Below are 23145 nucleotides of genomic sequence, written 5' to 3' on the forward strand. Positions count from 1 at the left end.
AGCACATTCCCCTGTATTTGCTTCTCCTTTGAGTTACTCCCTGCAATGAAGTGTTATTAAAGCCAGTACAGTCTCCAGCCACACAACCTTCGATCTAACACTCTTTTCTTGCTTCGTAAATTCCCTTCGTGTGACTTATTTCCCTGCCATTGGGCGCCATCCGTCTTGCACCACCACCATAATACACAGAAGCAGACGCCCCTTTTCCCCCTCCCTCTCCCTCTCGCCCCGCTGGTTTACATATACATTGCTCCTACTCCGCTACCCTCACTACCCTGGCGCCCCTCACCACACCCACGGAGCCGCCGCCCTCGCGCCATCCCTCTGCCGCACCCTCATCCATAAGGAATATATCACCGTACATAATATCACGGCAAAGTGAGTGAGGAGTGACGTCTGATGCTGGTATTACTGCCTTCTCTTACTTTACTATTACCATTTGTCCTTGAAGCGGAGTGGTGACTGAAAGAACAATAGCAAGCAGTGACATCGAGATAGTGAAAGGGAGGTTGAACTGGACACACTCACACCCTCTTACACACCGGGGCGTCAGTGGCCGACTTTGAAGTTATTGCAGCGACTGGGAGAGGCAAAGGGAGGGTGGAAGGGATGATTGAAGGAGGGTGTAAGGGGAAGGACAGAGGGAGGGTTATGGGAGGAGTGAGTAGGTGGGTAGGTGGAAGGGAAAGGGGGAAAGGGACGTAGGGAAGGTAAAGGGAAGCGGTGGTCGGTTGCCTTTGCTGTGAGTTTCGGGCAAATAGGGTTTAATGAGACGTGTTTCGAGCTCACTGAGATTGTCTACGTGCGATGAGTCTACTCGTTTTCCCTTTGAGTGTTAATACCAGTCTCTCTCTGTCTCTCTCTCTCTCTCTCTCTCTCTGTTGTATGTATATCATCACGACAAGCACGAAGGCTCATCCTCTCCCCAGCACCCCCCCTCCTCCCCCTCCCCTACGTCTCACTCCGCCATGATATATTAGACCCATATTTACATTTCCCTCCATAAATCTCGCCTCAGACTGCCCGAGAACACGCAGTTTCCACAGTCCACGGAAAGGCGCAAGCTCACGCCTTACCCTGGCGATCAAAAGAGGGGACTTGCGTTTATTTTTTGTTGGCACTTGATCGCGTGACAGCCTCATGACAGTAAATATAAACATGACTCGAGATTTAACGAAAGCAAGCAAACAGATACAGAGCTTCGTTAATTTGATCGTTAATTTTCGCATGCAACTGAGGCTAAAAGATGAAAGAAAATGAGAAGCCCAATTTCCTACGTGATTACACTTCACAGATTTCAACTCTGCTTAGCTAGGTGTATTTAGATTCAACAGCAGTAGTGAAGGATATGTATCTCTGCCATAATGAAGGTGGGAATGTTCTTAATTTAAGCAGCCTTCTCGCTCTTAATGAATCTAACACCACGATGGTCTAACAAGGAAGCTACTTACTCATTAAGCCCTCTATCGAAACATAGCAGTGAACGGAGGATAAAACATTAAAAACAAATAATAGCGTCCCGTTACTCATCAAACATTCAATCTGATAAAAAACAAAAAAAGTGCTCTCAAATATCGGAACAAAAATCTGAAAACTTCCAATCAGGCAAATAATGGAAGTGCATTAACTCTGATTTTTCCGGTAATTAAACACCTAACAAATTAATATGACATCGATATGAATCAAATATGCATCCAATTACCAACCGCACTAAATGCACCAAGACCTCATCTCTATTCCCACGGTGGAGGCCTCGGCACCGTCCCGCTTTGGTCCTGCCTCCCGCCAACCGTCACCCCGTCACCGTCATGCCGGTCAGTGCCTCTCCTCCACGCACCAAACACAACGCACTGCACACCATCACCACCGCTAACAGCAGCAGCAATACCCCACAATTAGGTGCAGACTATTGATTCCCGCAGATTACAGAGGAAGAGAAAATAACAGGTTATCTTCGTATCCTGAAATGCAATGACCATCCCGCTAATTATTAACTGGTTGATTTACGCCCTCCCCGTGTGAACCAGGCCTCAATTAACCTTTGCTAAACACTCAGACGATCACTAAGTATTGAAGTTTTCTGATAACTGTATTCATGAGTTACAAATTCGGTTTAAAAAGTTATGATTAGACTTGCAATAATTACTCACTCGCTCTCTCTCCAGCACTGCCTTGGGCCTCTCCCGCTGCCTGGCTTCCACTATCACCAGTCTTGCCAAGCCTTCCTCGCCGCTCTGACCACTCGCTGCCCAATGACTATTTGAAATGATGGAAAACGGTTTACCACTACTTGAACAACATTCCAGTAGATTGCGGTAGTGGGAAGTGTTTCGTCTGCATCATGAAAATACACAAGAATTAACGGCGACCGATCACTGCGGTTCTCATATCCTTAACATTATATACAGTAAAATCCCTCTTATCTGGCATTCGAGTATCCGGCAGCTTCAAGTATCCGGCACATTTTTCCCCGAGCCTTAAAATCAATAAAAAAATCAATGTGTACTCATAAAATCGATTAAAATTCCCGCGCGAGGCATACTTTGTCCCCTCGCCACCAGAGCGCACTGCTTCGCGCCATCCGCAGCCCACTGCACTGTGTTTACTCAGTGACTCAGTCCACTGTTTATCGCCTGACGCCTTTATCATGCCTAAAGTTGTACAAAAGAGGAAGCGTGTTGTGCTCACACTTAAGCAGCTGATCAGATCAGCTGCTGATTAAGATCAGCTGATCTTTGTTATGGTAAGATGCGTGAGTGTATGGTGGTGATTGTGGACATAATTACACTTCTATTCAAGTATCCGGCAATATTCAAGTAGCCGGCATGTCGGCGGTCCCGTTGATGCCGGATAAGAGGGATTTTACTGTACTGTGGGTTTATCTTTTATATTGTCCTTGATCGCTGCCTGCATCTGACCAATTGCAAGGTAGAAAAGAGCCTCAAGAAATGACTCTGGTACCCGTTCAAGTTAAACAATTAGCCGCGAAAATGTATAAAACAAAAGAGCATCACATTTAAAACTCCCAAGGCATACTAAGTGAATTTCATGGACGGGTACGTCGTAAGAAATCCCAAAGCTTGAGTTGCACGACCTAAACGGAATCCTTAACATGTGCAGCGACACGTTTTCATTATTTAACGAAAGGAAAAACACAGCATCTGGCAGTAATACCCGAGCGCAGGTGACAGGTTGCCAGCTCCGCCCTCAAGACTAATTACAACACCCAAAGTCTCCTGATCCAGCAAGATTAAACAGATAATTGTATTCCGCCAAGATTCTCTCCATCTCCAGTACATCCTTGGGAGGCGGCGCACGAGACCACCACTTTACCTGACCAAGAGGCTCCAGAACAAAAAGGCGTGGTTGAGTGTTCGTCTGTCGCCCCTCCACCTGCCCCTCCACTCCGTCACTGTTATCCCCCCTCTACTGCTATGCCACGACTCTTCTCTAATTCATTTTTTTCATACCGTGGAGGTGATGCTACCGAGTCAAACAGCATTCTAAAGATACCTGGGTGCTTAATTATGGCAGGTTAATCAAGGATGGTGTAGGAAGTGTAAGACTGGTTGGAAGTTGCAGGTTTATTCTTGTTAATTGCGTGCTGTCCACACATGCACTTGGTTACTGGTACGTCTGTCTGTCTCAGCGCCTACGCATGCACAAACTCACACACACACACACACACACACACACACACACACACACATTATCGTCATCGGAATACGTAAGGAAATATTTCGTGCAGTGGAATACATGAATAAAAATGACTGGTGATAAATATCCCACATTATAAGGAAACAATATAAAATGCAAGATAAAAGAAAAAGGAAATAGCGGTTGTTGATACGTGAACGATCCAACTACCAATAACCCTGTTTCTCCCCACCACACCCACCCTCAATCCCAGCCCACCTCTATCACCCTCACAGTACCCCCACCACCTGCCCTAATCCTCCCAACCCACCTCTATCACCCCTCAGCACCAGCACATCCACCCCTCCACACCATCCACCACTACCACCATGATCACAATATCTCGCCGTCCTGAAACCTCGCAGTCACTTCCTCACCATTCAGATTTATCCCTCACTCCTATTACCACACACAGCCACCAGTCCTGTGAGCACGCCCTTATATTTCCATTACAGTTTAGCTCTAAGTACGGAATCCCTCACCCATCCACAACAGCTGTCTCCTGCTCCTCCTGCTCATCACCTCACCTGCATCTGTGGAGGGGGTATAGGACGTTAATTGGAGGAGGGGCTGTCAGGCTTGTTTTGCATCCTAACGACTCGTCTGGCTAGTGAATATGCATCAACATGAGCCGGGACAGATGAAGGGTTGTCTCTTGCCTCCCTTGCCCGGCTCGCGACCTCTGCCTTCACCTCTGCTCCCTCCCTCGCCTCCCTCGTCAGCCTGAACTTGTCGCCACGCCCTGCCCCCGCGTCAACCCTCCGACATCACGCCCCGCCCTCCTGTGACTCCCTCCCGCTAAGGGTGACACGGGCCGCGTTCTCCTCGCCCGCCTCATTATCATATGAAAAGGTGCTAACCTCCAGCCCTTCGCCGTGCGGTTGGAGGGCCAGGGAGGGTGGTCAAGGAGGGTGAGGTGGGGAGGTGCTCGAGATAGGGAGACGCTGCAGCAAGGGAGGGTTTGGGGTGAGGGAGTTAGGGGGAATGTAATGGTCTGGGGGTAGATGTGGCGTGTTACAGGTGGTGGTGGTGGTGATGGTGGTGGTGGGGAGGAAGCAACTGGCTCTTTACACGCCTCATTGACACGCTTAAACATCCACATTTTTTTTTCCCCCTCTTAATATACTGCTACGATACTGACAACTCTCTCTCTCTCTCTCTCTCTCTCTCTCTCTCTCTCTCTCTCTCTCTGCCACGACAAATGGGCTAGACAAATGACTCCCATCTGCTCCCTTCCCATCCCTGCCTTCTTGATCTCCTCTGCATGATGTCTTTCCACCTTTTCGATTCGCCCCTCCAGCCTTTCTCCTTCCCGTGCTGCCTCCCGCCCCTCTGCACTCTCAGCACCTCCCTCGGGCCACATTCCAAGCCTCGCCCCCTGATGGTCATTTATAGTATTAGCTTGAAGACAATGGTGAGTGGCGCGCCTTGACCCCCGCTAGCTGCACCACACCCCTTGTCACCAGGTAAACACGCCCTCTTGCACACTTACTCGTATTGCAGGTTCAGGGTTCGTTTGCGGTGCGTGTCACATGGAAAGGTGTCAGCAGTGGTAGTAATATGTGTCTATGAAAACTGTAAACTGGGGTACGTGTAAGGAAGGGAACACCTGCACGGGAGACTTGAATTTTTGTGACGTCGTTGATGATAGGCTTGTGATACGTGTACTGCTAAACGAGTGTATGCCGGGTCCTTAAAAACACACACACACACATACACACATGCAAACACTCGCGCAAGCATATTATCATTATTCACAATATCCTTATTTAATTATTGTAGTTGCACCTCTCTCTCTCTCTCTCTCTCTCTCTCTCTCTCTCTCTCTCTCTCTCTCTCTCTCTCTCTCTCTCTCTCTCTCTCTCTCTCTCTACTACTACTACTACTACTACTACTACTACTACTACAACTACAACTACAAACTAATTCATATACCATTGTTACAGTTGCTACATCGGCCTGAACTTCACGCTACATCCATTACGTTATGAGCCTCCTGAGAAATACATACAAGACCAATTACACCTCAGGCTCAGGTGTTGCATGTACTTCCTCTCTGGCTCCCACACATGACCTTTTACTTGGTGTCCTTCGTGTCGGATAATGTTCTGATTTTATTGCATATATAATTCTGTTATAAAGTCACACATATATATATATTCGTAAAAAAAAAAAAAAAACAGTAAGCGCACTGTCAACACTAAGGCCTCATGAATAATGTGTTACCTTAATATTTTGTTTTTGTTTGAAAATGTCGCACAAAGACAACCAATGAATTATGTGCACATTATTACAATTCCACTCACAAAGCTGCTTAGTTCCTCCTGCGTCACCACCGCGTCCTCTTACCTGTGAAAAAGAAATACGTAATCAGCCACAACTACAACAACAACAACAACAACAAAAACATTAATAGTAGTAGTAGTAGTAGTAGTAGTAGTAGTAGTAGTAGTAGTAGTAGTAGTAGTAGTAGTAGTAGTAGTAATAATAATAATAATAATAATAATAATAATAATAATAATAATAATAATAATAACAACCTGAGCTAACAGTATCAACTCCAGCTCCCTGAGGACACCGCGCTGCCTCATTATTCCAGCCAGGCTTTGAGGACCTCCCGTGACTCCGGCGGTAATGAATAGCCTCGCCCCGTTGTGTGCAGCAGGTGTGGGAAGGCCCGCGGGAGGAGTGAGGCGCCGTGGGGAGTTGTGAGACGTGAGGCGAGGCGTGAGGTGAGAGGGTTTAGTACGCGCTGCAGTAGTCCCTTGCATGTCTCGCCACCCTCTCTCTCTCTCTCTCTCTCTCTCTCTCTCTCTCCCTCTCCCTCTCCCTCTCTCCCTTCCACTTCCTCCCTTCCACTCTCGCTATCATTTTCAATTTGCGTCTCACCGGACAGGAGCATAAAGCTGACGGGGACTTCCTACAAGACAGCTCCAACAAAAGGTGTTTTATGTGACAGCATAAATACACAGGACACAGGGATATACATCGTGCAGCACACACTACCGGAAAATTGGCGTGAAACATACGAGCAAACATTCTTTCATGGCAAATTAGATATGAATTATCGCACCTGGGGCCATAAACACAATTAAAGATGGAGGGTCCGCGGGATATAAAGCGTTTCTGGAATCAAGATTAGAGGCCAGACTTGACGGAATGGCCAAATGGCCGCTTTAAATCACGTTACCGACGACGATTACCGACTGCTGCGTGGGGGAGGAGCGGGCGGTGCTGCAACGTTAAGGGGCTCTCTCTTCGCACGTCGTGGTCTTCCTTTGTCTTTAAAACGTGCACCAAAAAAAAATAAACAATCACACCATCAGACTAATTTGTATAATAAACACGATACGCATGGCCAAGCAGGTTTAGAAATGGCTCATGAAATAGACGTACGATGGAATAAAAAAAATCTGACGGCCTACGGAGGAGACCTAATATGCGAAGGTGATGTTTGATGAGCGGCGGCAGTTTGTTTAAGGCTCTGTTCCTCCTCGTCAGGGGGTGAGAGGGTCGCCTGAAGACGCCCTGCACCGCCTCGCTCCCTCGTGCCGGCGGAGCGAGGATAAACAAACACTTCCTCGGAAGCCGCCGCCGGAGGAACAACAATTGGGAGCAGCGGCCAATATCCGGCGCCTTGGAGCTTCCGAGGCGACGAGGGACGACGTTCTCTAGCCGCTGCCTCACCATCAGCACCTCCACGTCATCACTGCCTCGCTTCCACCACCTCCTCTCATCACCACCTCGTTCTCAGCACCTCTCCCAGATACTTTCTGCCCTCTCAACACCCCCTGCTGTTCCTCCACCATCAGCACCTCCCCCTCATCGCCACATCGCCCTCAGCACCTCTTGTTACTCCCTCTGTCATCATTACTCCTGCAGCTACCTCAACATTAACTCCTCCCGGCGCTCTCCCTACATTACCATCTCCTCCCGGCGCTCTCCCTGCATTACCATCTCCTCCCGTCGCTACCATGCCTTTAAAACCTCCCGGCCTTTACCACGGTCACAGGTGAGAGTAGCGAAAATTAACGACGCATTTCAACACCCGTATGTAAGAAAGAGACATTATAATAATTTACCGCCGACATCAGGAAGTGCAAATTGGGTCCAAATGGCAGCGTAGCAGGTAAGAAATCCAAGTGATGTGGGGTACTTAAATCTTTACGATGTTAGAATTAAACCTGCCGAGGACCGTGGCATTCCAGTCCGCCATTAGTCCTGACTCGCCGAGCACCATTACGGCCTGGAGTTAAAGGTTCTCACATGCCTTAACTTCCTTGCGGTCTGGGACGTCAACATCCCGCCCCTTCAGGAGATATTAGGAGTAAGACAGCAACACAGAAGGCACAACTCAACACGAACAAACCACAGAACAATACTAACCCAGCAGACCACAGCACCCCGTAACACACACAGGCTACCCAATACCTTCAATAGCAAGTAACATGACTGCGGAAGTGAATCGCCAACGCTGCTTAACAGGAAATACTTACAAAACAGCAACACTAACGCAGCGCGACACAACAACACCTGGCAGGCTAAACCTTACACCGTCGGAAGCAAATAACGTCCCCACAAAAGTAAACGGGAAACAGAGAACGCGCAATGCAATACAGACAATCTATGGAACACCAACACAACATGACAACACAAGCAACACACCATAACAACACCCAGAAACACCTCAGGCTACGCAACATTCATAAACAAATAAAAGCCCGACAATAACAAACAAGCAACATGGAAAACGCAATTTAACACCGAAAAACCCACACAACAACAACACAGCTTAACAAAACACTACACTCATACACCACCCTCCCCCATAAAACAAGCCACCATCACGCACTCACACGTCACTCTTCGAACGCTAACAAGGCATCAAGGAAGGGCAGCAAGGAGGGGCATAATTACACATCCATCTCCGCTCTGGGAAGAATACAAAGCATCTTCAGGAGTAAGGAAAAAAAAGAGACTAGAATGCCGAGTCACATCCTGGCGGCAGCTTTCACACCAGCTGATATGTTACCTTCGACCAAAGGACCTTATTCTGAAACACTTCTGCGCCGCATCTCCACTACTTTCAGAAGCTCTAGTTGAAGTTACACGAGTTTTTAAGGGTGTTTTGACAGTTCCAATGAGAGAGTAACACGATTTATGCATTATTAAAAGAAGAAACAGTCTTGTGAACGCAGCTAATCATCTGTGGCCTTTGAAAATAGTTGTGCTGAGAGAGAGCAAAGAGTTCCGGAATACGAGCCAAAACTGTACACTCGCTTACTGCACGTAGTTATGTACAACCAAAATCACTCCTTGTAAACGGGAGTAATATATTCCACGATAGCGTTTTTATCTGCACTGAATGGAAAGAAAAAAAAACATTCCTGCATTTGCAATTTATCCACAGGAGGGTAATAGATACCTGGAATAGCAGGGACTAGATGGACAAGATAGTTTTCTGCTGGGAGAGTAGCAGAGTTTGGAACTGGAAGAAAGGGATTTTGAAGCTGGTTGAATAAGGGAGCTTGTAACACAAATAGAAGAATTTTAGCCTAGAACAACAGGAGAGTTTAAAAGGTGAAAGAACAAGAGCGGTTGGGACTGGAAGTTTCGTAAAATTTGGGCCTGCAAAAATTTAAGAGTTCGGGTCAGAAAGGAGAGGTTGTAACTGTAAAAATAGCAAAAATTTGGGACTGGATGAATAGGAAAATTTGAAACTGGAAGAATATGTGTTTGGGACTGAAAAATAAGAGAGAGAGAGAGAGAGAGAGAGAGAGAGAGAGAGAGAGAGAGAGAGAGAGAGAGAGAGAGAGAGAGAGAGAGAGAGAGAGAGAGAGAGAGAGAGAGAGAGAGAGAGAGAGAGAGTAGAGTTGAGTAGAGTGGAGTGAGTAGAGGGGGAGAGAAGGTTAGGTGTAGAGGAGTGAGGGGTTGGAGAGGTTGAGAAAAGGGTAGAGGAAGCAGAGGGAGGTGGTCGGGGTTCACTCAAGTGGCAGTAATCCGGTGGTTGAGCGGTACACGGATGATGAATAGTGGTGGGCGACGAGTCTGGGTCCGTTCAAGTTCGCCTCGCCTTCCACCCCACCGCAACTCATCGCAACTCTCCCCAACACCACTACTATCGCCTTCTGTCCAGATAACACCAGCGTATACACCACCCGCCTCCTCGCCGCTCAGTGACAGATACTACACGTTTGGCTTCATGTCACCTCCCTCCCAGTGATAAATATTTTTCATCCTTCGCGTGTGAGACATGAAAAAAGACATGACAAAGAAAAAAAAGGGGAAGAAGAGAAGGCTACAACTCATGGAGTACGACAAAAATACAAAATACGAGTCGTCACACCGAAAAAAGAAAAGACGGTGCATTTTTTACAACTACATTTTTCATCTGAAGAAAAGGATAGGTAAAGAAGATGGCTAAAAATACTCAAGCTTCGGAGTTACAATGCGTTAAGTGATGGCAGAGGACTGACAGCTCCATGGAAGACAATCAAAGGCCGAGACATTCGAGAGAAAACAAACACACATCCCATAAAGCTTCTCCAGACACATCTCTTACAGTTGCCATCAAGGACGCGCATCCCGCAGCACACACAGGAAATGCAAGTCAGGAAGAAACAAGTGTTACGCAAAACCGATATGGAAATAAAAGGAAGAAAACGAGAGAGAGAGAGAGAGAGAGAGAGAGAGAGAGAGAGAGAGAGAGAGAGAGAGAGAGAGAGAGAGAGAGAGAGAGAGAGAGAGTAAACAATCAGTGTTCTCTCGACGCTTATCAACAAACTTTCGGGATCTTGTACAACTTTTTATCTGAAATGGACGTCGTGTTTTCCCACAGCATCACTCGTCCCCACGCCCCTCAGGCAAAAAGATACGGAAAAAAAAAAAAACGGTAGCATGTTATTACGGCCGCGGGAACGGGTCTGTTGACGAGTCTTGATGGGGGAGGAGGGAGGAAACGGGGCACGGAGGTGGAGGGGGGGAAGGGGGTGAAGTGCTGTTATAAAGGTGTCAAAACCGTGTGATTTAATCTGTCATAAGCGTCAGCACCAGTCAGGCGGCCACAATAACCCTGGCTGGCCCTCGCGTCCACACAACTTCATAAAAATGGCTTTATTTTCGTGTTCGTCTCGCCGGTGGGACGCAATACAGGCGCACTATCGGCGTGTGTGGACGCTGCATTAGTGATAAACCTGTCCCGCCTGCCGCCACCACGGAGGATTAGCTCGCTCGCCGTCGTAAAGGGAGAGAAAGGGAGTTGTCGACGCCGCCGCTACTTCGATGAATGGCCGGGCCGCTCCCCTTCACGCGGCACCGTGAAAGTCTTAATATGACAAACGTGTGCTCGTCCAGACGCGAAGCAACTGCAATGGAGTGATATCGAACACCTCGCATCTCAGTGACTCACGCCACGCTGCACACCGCCTCGCCCGCGCCTCGCCACGTGCTGCTGAAGGGAAATACTCAAAGCATCTGGTCAGCCTGTACTCCTCTCAATAAGCGTTATGTGCCGTCTAGCCTTCCTCTATCCGGGATGCTGAGGTAATGCCTTTCATTATAGATTTTATTGTTAGGGTTTTATTATATGATTGGACGGCCACTCCAGGAGGCTCATTTCCATATGAATGTTGGCCCTAAACTCCGAGCGGCGTGAGATGAGATGAAGGACCAGACGCCACCGAGGAGGACCCGAGGACGAGTGGCGGCAATGAAAGGGACTGATTTCTTGCGCTGCTGAGGACTGATGCCGCTGAAGAGGAATGGAGGGACGCCACCGCGCGCACACACACACACGCACACACACAAACACACAACAGCGGCGGTAGGAAGCCTGGGTAAATAGGACAAAAAGGGAAGCCCGTCACAGTATACAGTCATTCAAGCACTTTCACAAAAACTCCCTTTTTTTCTTCGTGGGTTCTGTCCCCTCAACACTATGCCCTCCCCTCCCACCCTTTATTCCCTCCCCGCCCCTCCTCTCCTGCTGCGCTTCCTCCATTCCCCCTCCCCTCCTCCCCCCGGCTGCAGGTGACGCACAAAGCCACAGCGCCACACGCATCAGACTCGTCGACAAAGGACACAAATTGTATTTATGACGAGTGAAAAACGGTCATGACGATGCGACGAAATTGCCGCTGCCTGGAGGGGTCGGCGCCCCACCTCGCCGTGGCTGGCCTCTTCAATAATTGTCATCAGGAAGCGGCGCAGTTATTTATCATTCCTATTTCTCCTGTGATAGCCACAAAGAAACGGTACAGCCACTCAATATTCCTGTCCTGATATTCATTATTGGTGTAATGTATCACACACACACACACACACACACACACACACACACACACACACACACACACACACGGTTCCCACAGGTTTTATGGTTCATTCCTGACACCTTAACATCTTACTACTACTCTTACTACTACTACTACTACTACTACTACTACTACTACTACTACTACTACTACTACTTCTACTACTACTACTACTACTACTACCAAACCCATTTCTACTATTATTCGCATACATAGCTTTCATGAAGTGACTCTCCTGGTCTATGACATGCACATACTGTATCTTGAGGCATTCAGATCAACATGAACACTTTCCATCACCATTATCATCAGAAGTAACAGCATACAGCAGAGAAAGAAGCAGCAAGAGGAGCAACAAGCCTTTAAATACAAAGCAGAAGGTAGATCGGTATGGATTTAGTGAAGAAAAATGAAATACATAATATTCAGTAACAATGCATCCAGGAAGCGCCAGGCAAAGTTCCCGAGGCGGAGGTGCAGCGAGTGTCCGCCGGACTGCTCGTCCCCTACACTAAAGCCGACGCAACATCCATTGTGCGTGGTCCGCGTCACGCCGCCTCCGCTGCAACGCGTCCTGAGCGAGGGTCGTGCTTGATTGCAGCGTCACAACCTCGCCTCGGACCCAGCCATCGCTCCGTCATGATTACGAGCTCCCGCGGTCACCTCACACGTCACCGGAGACATGCATCCGTCTTGTAAATCATTATAATCCTCACTTTTCATTGTCATCTTCCCTTTCCTCTCCTCGTCCCGCCCTGTGTTCAGTCGTGAGGGAGGGACGAGATCCGAAACTTCCCGTCCGTTTTCTTCACCTAAAGGTTCTCACTGTCCATTTTCTTTTCTGTCCATACAAAGAATAAGTTATAGATACGAGCCAAGAGTTTCTCCGTAACCTTTTATATCGTTTCTGGAGATTCTTTTATTACACGTTATTTGTCCAAAGGGTCGGTTATCTAGTTTTGTGTTTATGTATGGTCCTATATGTATGTATGGCCTGTACGCCTACACACACAAAGGGTCCCCGTGAATGTTCTACACCTCTGTTTATTTTGGGGCTCGATCTCTACTTCCCTCCATTGTGCTGCCGCCTCCCTCGCCTCCCTCTCCTCCCTCTCCTCCCTCTCCTTCTGTCAGCGTAATAATACTCCTTCAATTTCGTCCGTCTCTGATCCTCCGCGCCTGTCAGTCCTCGCGCAGCCCACCTGTTACCTGTTACCTCCTCCAGTACGTCCGGGCCTCGTCAGGAAAAGAATAACCAAATGTTTCACGTGTTCGTGGGCTGCGTGAGGAATTTTCTCGATGGAAACTCGGCGGGAAAACTAACAAACAATATTCAGCTTGCTTGTCTCTCCATTGCTGATTCGGACCTTGAGTTCACAAAGATTTTTTTTTCAACATTCTTTTTTCTGCTTTTTTTTCGAGTTTTTGTCCCTGAAAGGCAACGTAATTTTGTCCACTTTTCTTTATTCTCCCAAAAATGAGCAGTGACATTCTTGAAACTCCGAGCTACGCGTTTTGAATATTCTTCCAATGTGCCAATTTTTTTTTGTGTGTGTCTCTCCTTGAGGCAAGCAATAAAGGCAACAAAAAATGACAAAAAAAAAAAAATCATTTCGCCATATCCATGAGCAAACAGCAGCGTCAACAAAACAATAAAGGTAAAAAAAAAAAAAAAGCGACAAAACCATCACCGCTCCGAGTACTACCAACCAAATACAACGGCAATTGAAAAAAAAGACAAAGACAAAAAAAAACATAAAAAGACCTGTAACCAATAACCAAAGTATTCAATAAACGAAGCAACACCACACACAAAAAAAAGTAAAAAAAAGGATATCACATATTGCACCTGAAAAAAAGTGAATAAAATGAAAGAAAATAATAAAAACATAATATAAAAGGTTCTTGTTCCTTCGTACCATAAGACACTTCAGAATACACAATGGAAAACTTCACTTAGGCCACCGTTTCGCCACCACCACCACCACCACCACCACCACCACCATTACCACTACTACCATCACCCTACATAAGCCGCCAGTCGTAATATTCATCTTCCAGTGACATATTTTCCCCATCATGCGCAGGCAGTTATCATGTGTCATGCTAGTAAGGGTCTTCTCGTTCAGGGCGTGACCTAACTGTATACTGTAGAGTCTTCGGTCCCTTCTCGATACGGACTCACTAGATGCAGGTTACGTGTCCTCCTGAGCAAGTTTCAAAGGTGTATATGAAAGGAGATTTTTTTTTCTTTTTTTTTTCATTTGAGGTTGGGAAGAGTAGGTGGGAGGAAGAGGGAGGAAAAAGAGGCAATGACAGGAGTAGGAAGAAGGAGAAGAAGGAAAATAATAATAATAATAATAATAATAATAATAATAATAATAAGAAGAAGAAGAAGAAGAAGAAGAAGAAGAAGAAGAAGAAGAAGAAGAAGAAGAAGAAGAAGAAGAGAGAGAGAGAGAGAGAGAGAGAGAGAGAGAGAGAGAGAGAGAGAGAGAGAGAGAGAGAGAGAAGGATCGAATACACAAATTGAGACCACCCCTTACCCCTCTACACACACACACACACACACACACACACACACACACACACACAAAGACCAGTTTCCCTTCTTGAACTCAAAACTATCATTCCCTAACTTGTGAATACTCTTAACAATTTAATGACCCACCAGCCTTACAAGTTTCTAAGCCATACAACTCATAAAGAATATAAAAGCACACTGGTCTCCCCTTAAGGATGTGATATATCTTCCCCTTCACGCCTCCTAAAGAAATAAAAGAGCACCCCCTTCTTGCATGGCAGGAGAAAACGGTGCTGTCTCACTACGATCCCAACAATAAACTGGGCTGAAAAATAACAACAAAATGCTAATAAAAATGACAAATATAAAATATCTTCCTCAACACACGAGTCACGAAAAAATGGAGAGAGAAAAATAGGAAAGGAAACGAGGCTATGTTATTCTATTGATTTATTTATTTTCCCCCGCTGGCAATATAAATTCAGCCAATGTTTTGTTGTTGTCGGAGGAAGGGTGAGGCGAGGTGAGGGTCTGAGGCGCCCTGGCTTATCTCCTCCATCGCTTTCCCCTCGCCACCGTCTCTTGGATTGAGGGAGTCGAAATATTATAGATAAATCACCAACTTCTTTCCTGTCCACGTCAGTAAGGGTGAATATGACCTAAAACACACTCTCTCTCTCTCTCTCTCTCTCTCTCTCTCTCTCTCTCTCTCTCTCTCTCTCTCTCTCTCTCTCTCTCTCACCCACACACATACTACACAGTCCGCAGCTCGAAAAAAAATAGTTGACTCTGGGTAAAAAAACAAGAGTCTGGGAAAGGCACAGAAGGATTTAAAGAGTACCAAAGTTTACCTCACTTACGCTCCCCCGAAAAAAATAAACAAAAAGGGAAAAAAATGTGAGGGAGAAGTTGTATAAATTTTCATTTGACTAAAAAAAGGGTGGGAAATAATAAAAAAAAAAGTAACATTAAAGTAAAAATGACGCCAATTATTACCTTCCTCACATACACAAAGCGAAAGAAAGAAGCAAGAAAGAAAGGAAAAAAAATTAACATACATAGGAAATTTACGATGTTGAAAACGATAATAGAAAAAAAAATTGAAATATGAATAGTGCCAAACTTTATCTTTCTTAAGCACACCAGTCGGTAAAAAAAATAAATAAACAAGAGATACAAATAAGAAAAAAAAACTATACAATTCCTAATCAAGCGAAGAATTACAGAAAACTTAAAAGAGGGAAACTAATATAAAAAAAACATGAAACTTTACCTTCATTTCTCACACGAATAAAAAAAAAGGAAAAAAAAACTAGGCAAAGAAAGTTACATAAATCTCCACTCGAACAAAAAAAAAAAAAACACTGAAAACTAGAAAAAAAAAGTGAAAATAATACCACAAAATAACAAAAAATACCTTAAATTCCACTGACACCCGTGTTCTTCAGCTCCTAAACTCACAGCCACGGCGGGTCTGCTCTTCACATTATGCAGGTTAATTAAGTGAGCCGCAGGAGACGACCTCTTAACGCACAACACGTGAACACTAATAACGGGCTGGGTTTGCGGTCGTCCTCCCTCGTACATTTCGTAGGACACCGCATAATCCTCGGCGATAATTGGAGAGAGAGAGAGAGAGAGAGAGAGAGAGAGAGAGAGAGAGAGAGAGAGAGAGAGAGAGAGAGAGAGAGAGAGAGAGAGAGAGAGAGAGAGAGAGAGAGAGAGGCAGAGATTAGTATAGTAAGTGAAAGGAAATAAAGGTAGAGGATTAAATTATTTGAGTTTTATATTTTATCAAATGGAAGCAATGAAATTTAATGCCAGAGAGAGAGAGAGAGAGAGAGAGAGAGAGAGAGAGAGAGAGAGAGAGAGAGAGATGCCAGGTCACCATACCTCCCTCACAGTCTCTCCTTGTAAGCAGTTGAGGAAATCTGAATGGGAGTTACGCCCTCTCGCCCAGCCATTGTGCCCGCCCCGAATCCCCGCCACGCCACCCGCGACCCTCCACGCGGGGCACTAAGGGCGGGAGTGGCGCGCCTCCTCCCCATCAACCAGTACATTACCTCTGGGATTTAATCAAGTTGGGCTTTCATTAATTGAATTTAATTAGTCCGGATACTTAGTGAGCTCTCGGAGGGAAGCTAAACTATGGATGTGCTTCTAGTAGAGGAGGGGATTGGGACGGGCGGGGAGCGATGTAAGAGGGAGTGTGACAGGGGAGGTGGAGGGAAAAATGAGAGGAGGGGGTAAGGTGTAGAAGGAAGGTGAGTGGTGTATACCTGTACTAATGACCTTGATTATCATTTCACACCTGCTTTTCCACCTGTGTATTAAAGATATTAAGAGCGGGATTAATCTAGCGTCCACACAGACTAATTATTATAAAACAAGGTGGAGTTATTATTGGAATGAAAACTAAATTCACAGTGTTTATTATGTTGATGTTTTACTCTTACGCTGGTGAAGAAACACACACACACACACACACACACACACACACACACACACACACACACACACCTCCCAGGGCAGCGGCACAGCAAATACGTCGAATTGGAGAGAGAGAAAAGAGTGCAAGATTTTTTTTACGGAGTGCTGAATGGAAACAGAGTGCGAGAGAGAGAGAGAGAGAGAGAGAGAGAGAGAGAGAGAGAGAGAGAGAGAGAGAGAGAGAGAGAGAGAGAGACGTTGACAAAAAGAAAGGCACGGACCAAACGGCGCACGAATTGACTCACTACCTTCTGTAACACCAACACTGCCTGACAAATTGAACCTCCAACACACACACACACACACACACACACACACACACACACACACACACACAGGAGAAAAACACGGAAACTTTACCCTACACACTATTGCCACTTGAACACCAACCCCGCTGGACACACACACACACACACACACACACACACACACACACACACACACGCTACACTACCTCAACACTCCCTCAACCTGTCTTTGATCTCTGTCCACCAGCATTTCAGACTCAACAAGCGCTGTGGAAGTGGAAGGGAGAGAGAGAGAGAGAGAGAGAGAGAGAGAGAGAGAGAGAGAGAGAGAGAGAGAGAGAGAGAGAGAGAGAGAGAGAGAGAGAGAGAGAGACAGCCCCATCACACAGGCACTCACTCAATCGCCGCTTCCAGTCAGTCAGTCAGTCAGTCAGCCGCCTCGTGCCTCTGTGGGCGTGTCCTTGAAAGGTAAAAATGGAAATAGGTAAGGCACTTTATGGCTTCGTGATTGATTGGGTTCTTGCTTTTGCTGATTGATTGTCGTTCGTGAGATGTTCATAAGGGTCGTGTTGGATTGTAAGGCGATGGTTTTTCACGCCTTTTTTCTTTTTTTTTCTTTTACTATTATTTTTTGTCTAGGTGTTTAGGAATTCTATAGCGAGAGTTGGGTGATATTTTGATACCTGCAAACGATGATTCTTTTTTCATATGTTCTATCTTTTTCTTTTTACGAGTACTTATTGCTTTCCTACATATTAATTTCTTACCTATCCGTTTTCGCTTATGTTTCATTTCATCTATACCTCTTAAGTAGATTTTGCTCTAGTTAATTGTTCTAGTTAATTCTTTATCTATTCGTCTGTTTTGTCTCTACTGACATTACTATTATTATATTCTTAGTGAATGTGCAATGTCTATTCATTATACGTCCTCCACAAAGGCTAATGATTTACTATTCTCACAAATCCTCGTCGCACAAAACACAAAAGCAGTTCCCGAAGACACGTGCACGACTAAGTCAACATCCACCCTTGCATTGGACGCCTAAATGAATTCAACACATTCGCTTCTCTTGACGGACAGATTCACCAAAGGACGCACGCTAATGAACATCATCCTCGCCTCCACAGCAGCACAATCAGAACACAGAGAATACATATCAGAAACAGACGCGACAGAACATCATCACTTGAGCACGAGGAGAAATAGAAATGGCATTTAATATGTTTACAAAGACATAAATAAAAGAAAAAAATGTAAAATAAATGTTTGGCAGGATTTAACACGAGAATGAACGAGAGGAAGGAAAAACGATAAGAAATAAAAATAAAAAAAAAGGTCTTAAAATAAAAGGAAATAGAAATCACATGCATTTTACATCAAACCATAAACGAAAAAAAAAAAAACACACACACAAAAAAAAACAGGCACTTACTAAAGACATAAAAAAAACATTAAAATAACCAAACAACTAAAGAAACAAAGACAAACAAAGGGACAGACACACGGAAGAACACAACAAATCTCTAATCACTCAGGAGAGCGTTCATGCTGTCCTATTACAGCCTCCACACCCCCTCCTGCAAAATCAGCCATGACCAATCGCCTGTCACACCAGTAACCAGTCAGAAAGGCTTCGCGTGAGAGGAAGTTCGTCGCCGTGAACAAATGGACCTTCGCTCTGACAAAGTAGTGAGAGGAGGAGGAGGAGGAGGAGGAGGAGGAGGAGGAGGAGGAGGAGGAGGAGGAGGAGGAGGAGGAGGAGGAGGAGGAGGAGGAGGAGGAGGAAAAGGAGGAGGAAAAGGAGGAGGAGGAGAAGGAGGAGGAAGAGGAGGAGGAGGGATGTGAGACTCGGAGAATGTAAATCTATGCCCGACGAGAGAGAGAGAGAGAGAGAGAGAGAGAGAGAGAGAGAGAGAGAGAGAGAGAGAGAGAGAGGCAGCATTCATAGATCAGTCTCAGGTCGCCCGTCCCATTCCACTGATTTAATGGACCAGGTGGCTGTTATTCTTTTCCTCAACCCCCAACACACGACAGTCACTCGGTGTGTCCAATTTATAACTCGAGGGAAATAAAAAGAGTTACTATATGAAAGGAACACAAAGATTTATTATATTAAAAGTGTCCTTAACCTCGCCCTCATTGATCCTGAAGATAAGCGAATGGGTGATACAAAAGATAAAATAGAATATAAGTAAATGGATAAATAAGTATACTGTTTCTTCATATATCACAGTACTTAATGGTGAATATGACTTGAGAAAAGAAACCGCATTATGAAGGCAATTATAAAACTTTAAACTATGGATCAACGAGACATATAAGTGTTGATCTCTGTCACCTATAGCACTGAGTAATGACACTTATAACAATGAGTAATGACGCTTTTCAATGTAATTTTGGACTTGTTTTAGGGCTGTCCTCCTTAAGAACTGGTACTTTCAGCGGACTCTTTCCACTTTTGCTGTTCCTGATAAGAGTCACTTTCACAAAAAAAAATAAATAAACAAATAAATAAAATAAATAAATAAATGAATAAATAAATAAATAAATATAAATAAACATGCAGAAAATAATATCAAAAGTAAAGATAAAGGTAAAAAGAACTCATAAATCATAAATCTATCGAGACACAGAAACTACCTCATCACTGTACAAATTATACATGTCTTTACACAAAAAAATATGAACAAAATAGTGAGAGAAAGTAAAGATAAAGGACAAGAGACACCTCAACCTTTCCTTTGACTCCTGTTGACCTTTCCTTAGACTCCTGTTCATCATAAACCTATCATGAGAAGCACACCACCTCATCACTGCCCAAACTACACATGTCTACACAAAAAAATCATGCAAGAAAATATAAAGCTGAAAATAAAGTGATAGGAAAAAGATTAAGACCCCAAAGACATCGCAATCTTTCCTTCGACTCCTGTTAATCATGAATCTATCGAGACAAGCGAAGCACCTCATCACTGCCTAAAGTATACATGCCTTGCGAGTCCAATCGTCCAATTGAGGCGTGAAATCTCAAAACACAGTGTTAGAAAACGTTAAGTTGGCAGAATGCGGTGGCGTCAAGTAATGTTTCCTGCAATCCTCCTGTACATTGCCTTCACGTTGCCTGGCTCACTTCCGCTTGCAATATCCGGCGAGGCGTGAGTCGCACCTTCAGACTAACACGTTTAAACCCAGCAATTTCAATGTACAGAGAGATAAATGGAGCATAACACCAGTACATGAACATTCTTCCATACCAGTTATGATGTCACGTCTCACCCAACAGTTACCAAACAAACACTAATACCCTTCATAATCTGGACAAGAAACTAACATCATCACACTAACACGTTTAAATCCAGCAATTTCAATGTACAGAGAGACAAATGGGGCATAACTGCAGTACATAAACGTTCTTCCCCACCAGTTGTAATATCAAGCCTCACCCAACACTTACCAAACGAAACTAATATCGCCAGATTTACACGCTTATACTTATGGATTTCAGTTTATAAGAACATATGATACTCGTGAATGAACACCCTTCCTGTTATCATATCACGCCTCACTTAACACTATCACAGTAACACATGTATTTGTAACCATCTAGACATATACTCAAACCCCCAGATTGTTGGGTATATACTTAGTCATTCATATATAAAGCGAGACATTACACTCATGAATTAACGCACGTCACGCCTCATTCAGCATTAGCAAACCAGTTCTCATACACGTAATATTGAAAATATATACCAACACATTCAGACAGCTACTTTTATATTCAGTAATTCAGATATAAAAGCGAGAATGACACCCATGAATTAGCACATTTCGCACCTCATTCGACACTAACAGACTACCAGTAATTCACATTATAATCTAAACATAAACCAGGCCCATCAAATTAACACTTAGTAGCCCACGTAATAAAAGCGTCACATAACACCCGTGAATTAACGCATTTCACACCTCATTCACTCATAACAAACTGCCACTAATACGCATAATAATCAGGACACAAACCACCACATTACACTTACACTTCCCAACACCCTCCCAGCGAACACATACCTACAACCTCCTACACATACCTACAACCTCCCAAACCAACATTACACGCTTCACTCTCCCAATACAACTTGACACCAGCACGATACACCTACACCCTCCCAGCTAATACTCCGTACTACACTTCCACTACACCTACACTCTCCCAGACCACCATCCCACACTTCACTCCCCACCCATCCCTCCCAGCTACACTTCAAACACAGCACCCAGCACAGAGCACCCAGCCAGACCTTCCTCCAACCCAAACACACGCACTTCAGACGAACACTCATTCATCCTTCACCAACCTGCCGCGAGAAACCTAATGCACGTTAATGCCCGCGCCTAAGCCCTCAAGTCTTAGCCTAACACTCACGTCTCTGCCGCCTGTGACGGAGACAAGTGGTGGAGGGAGTGTAGGGAGGAGCCTCTGAGGGTCTAAGGGTCTGAGGGTCTAAGGGTCTGAGGGTCTGAGTGAGTAATGGAAGGCACGCAGCTCACTCGGGAGTCTGGCAAGAGAGGCTCGGAAATCTGTAATTGTTCTAGGTGTAATCGGAGAGTCTGGGGCGTTATGGTAATGCAGGAAGAGGAGGAGGAGGAGGAGGAGGATGGAGGAATTGTTGATGATGGTGAGGAAAGTGCAAGGGGTCGAGGAGTAATGGAGGGAGAGAGTGCAGGGAAATGAAGGTGATGGCGATTGTAAATTTTGCGATCCCTTTGTCTTTATGGTTTGGCGTGAATATGTTCAGAGAGAGAGAGAGAGAGAGAGAGAGAGAGAGAGAGAGAGAGAGAGAGAGAGAGAGAGAGAGACTAATGGAACAACACGGAAACACTGAAATCAAGTGAAGAAAACCAATGACCCGAAGAAAAGGAGAGGGAGAATAATGTCTTCCAAACCCTGAAGGTACGTGTGTGTGTGTGTGTGTGTGTGTGTGTGTGTGTGTGTGTGTGTGTGTGTGTGTGTGTGTGTGTGTGTGTGTGTGTGTGTGTGTGTGTGTTTACAAATTGAACTACCACACTTCGTAACCTCAAAATGAAAAAAAAAGTGAAAAATAAATAAAAACACAAAAAAAAATAAAAATACAATATAAAAAACACCTCAAAATAGAACAAAACACAAAAAAATACCCCAAAATAAAAAAAAATAAAAAAACACACAAAAAAAAATTAACATCACTCGTCCCCAAGCACCTGTAAGCGTAAACCTCGTGCATACTAATAAACAACACAAAAAAGGGAAGGAGACGAGTGGCGACGCGAAGAGGGGGAGGGAAAGGTCAAGGAATCTGGCTGTAAATGTTGTTGGAAGGCCGCCAGATAAAGTCCAGGAGGCAGGGAGTGTGTGGCCAAGGAAAATATTCTTATCACTCGAGGAAGTCACTTTACCGGAATGAAAAAAAAAAAAAAGTGTGAGAGCGGAGGAACAATAGAGAACGAGGCAGAAGAAAACCAATGGGGAAGTGCACAAAAGGAGAAAGTACAATGGGGTTAAATAAATGAGAACAATACATGCCTCATAAGACGCTCGCATTAACAAGATAAAGGAGCGAGGCAGGAAGGAGAGAGAGGGAGAGGAGAGAGCTCAGAGGTGCGTAGCTGCGGGGAAGTGGAAGGTAGAGGACATGACGAGGACAAGGACAAGGACGAGGACGAGTACGAAGAGGAATACCAGGAACACCTCACCCTCATCTCCCTGTCCCCATCCCCCCACCCCGTCAGTAGGATCAAAGGGGTGGGCGTCAACACCACTCTGCTTCACCAACACTCAAAGGCCACGCCAAAATCCTTCCATATATCAAAACCATTGAGTTCGCTTCACCAC

General features: G+C 45.2%; 1 protein-coding gene across 1 annotated transcript; it reads left to right on the plus strand.

The window, feature by feature from the left end:
- Positions 1–1688: 1688 nt before the first annotated feature.
- LOC135107842 (uncharacterized) lies at positions 1689–21649 on the plus strand. The gene is made up of 4 exons (XM_064018128.1): positions 1689–1814; positions 3984–4122; positions 18836–18887; positions 21334–21649. Exons 1-4 carry the CDS (start codon positions 1689–1691, stop codon positions 21647–21649), a joined length of 633 nt encoding a protein of 210 aa, XP_063874198.1.
- The last annotated feature ends 1496 nt before the right edge of the window (positions 21650–23145 follow it).

This window comes from Scylla paramamosain, chromosome 16, assembly GCF_035594125.1.
Source record: "Scylla paramamosain isolate STU-SP2022 chromosome 16, ASM3559412v1, whole genome shotgun sequence".
In the NCBI taxonomy this organism is placed as follows: domain Eukaryota; kingdom Metazoa; phylum Arthropoda; class Malacostraca; order Decapoda; family Portunidae; genus Scylla; species Scylla paramamosain.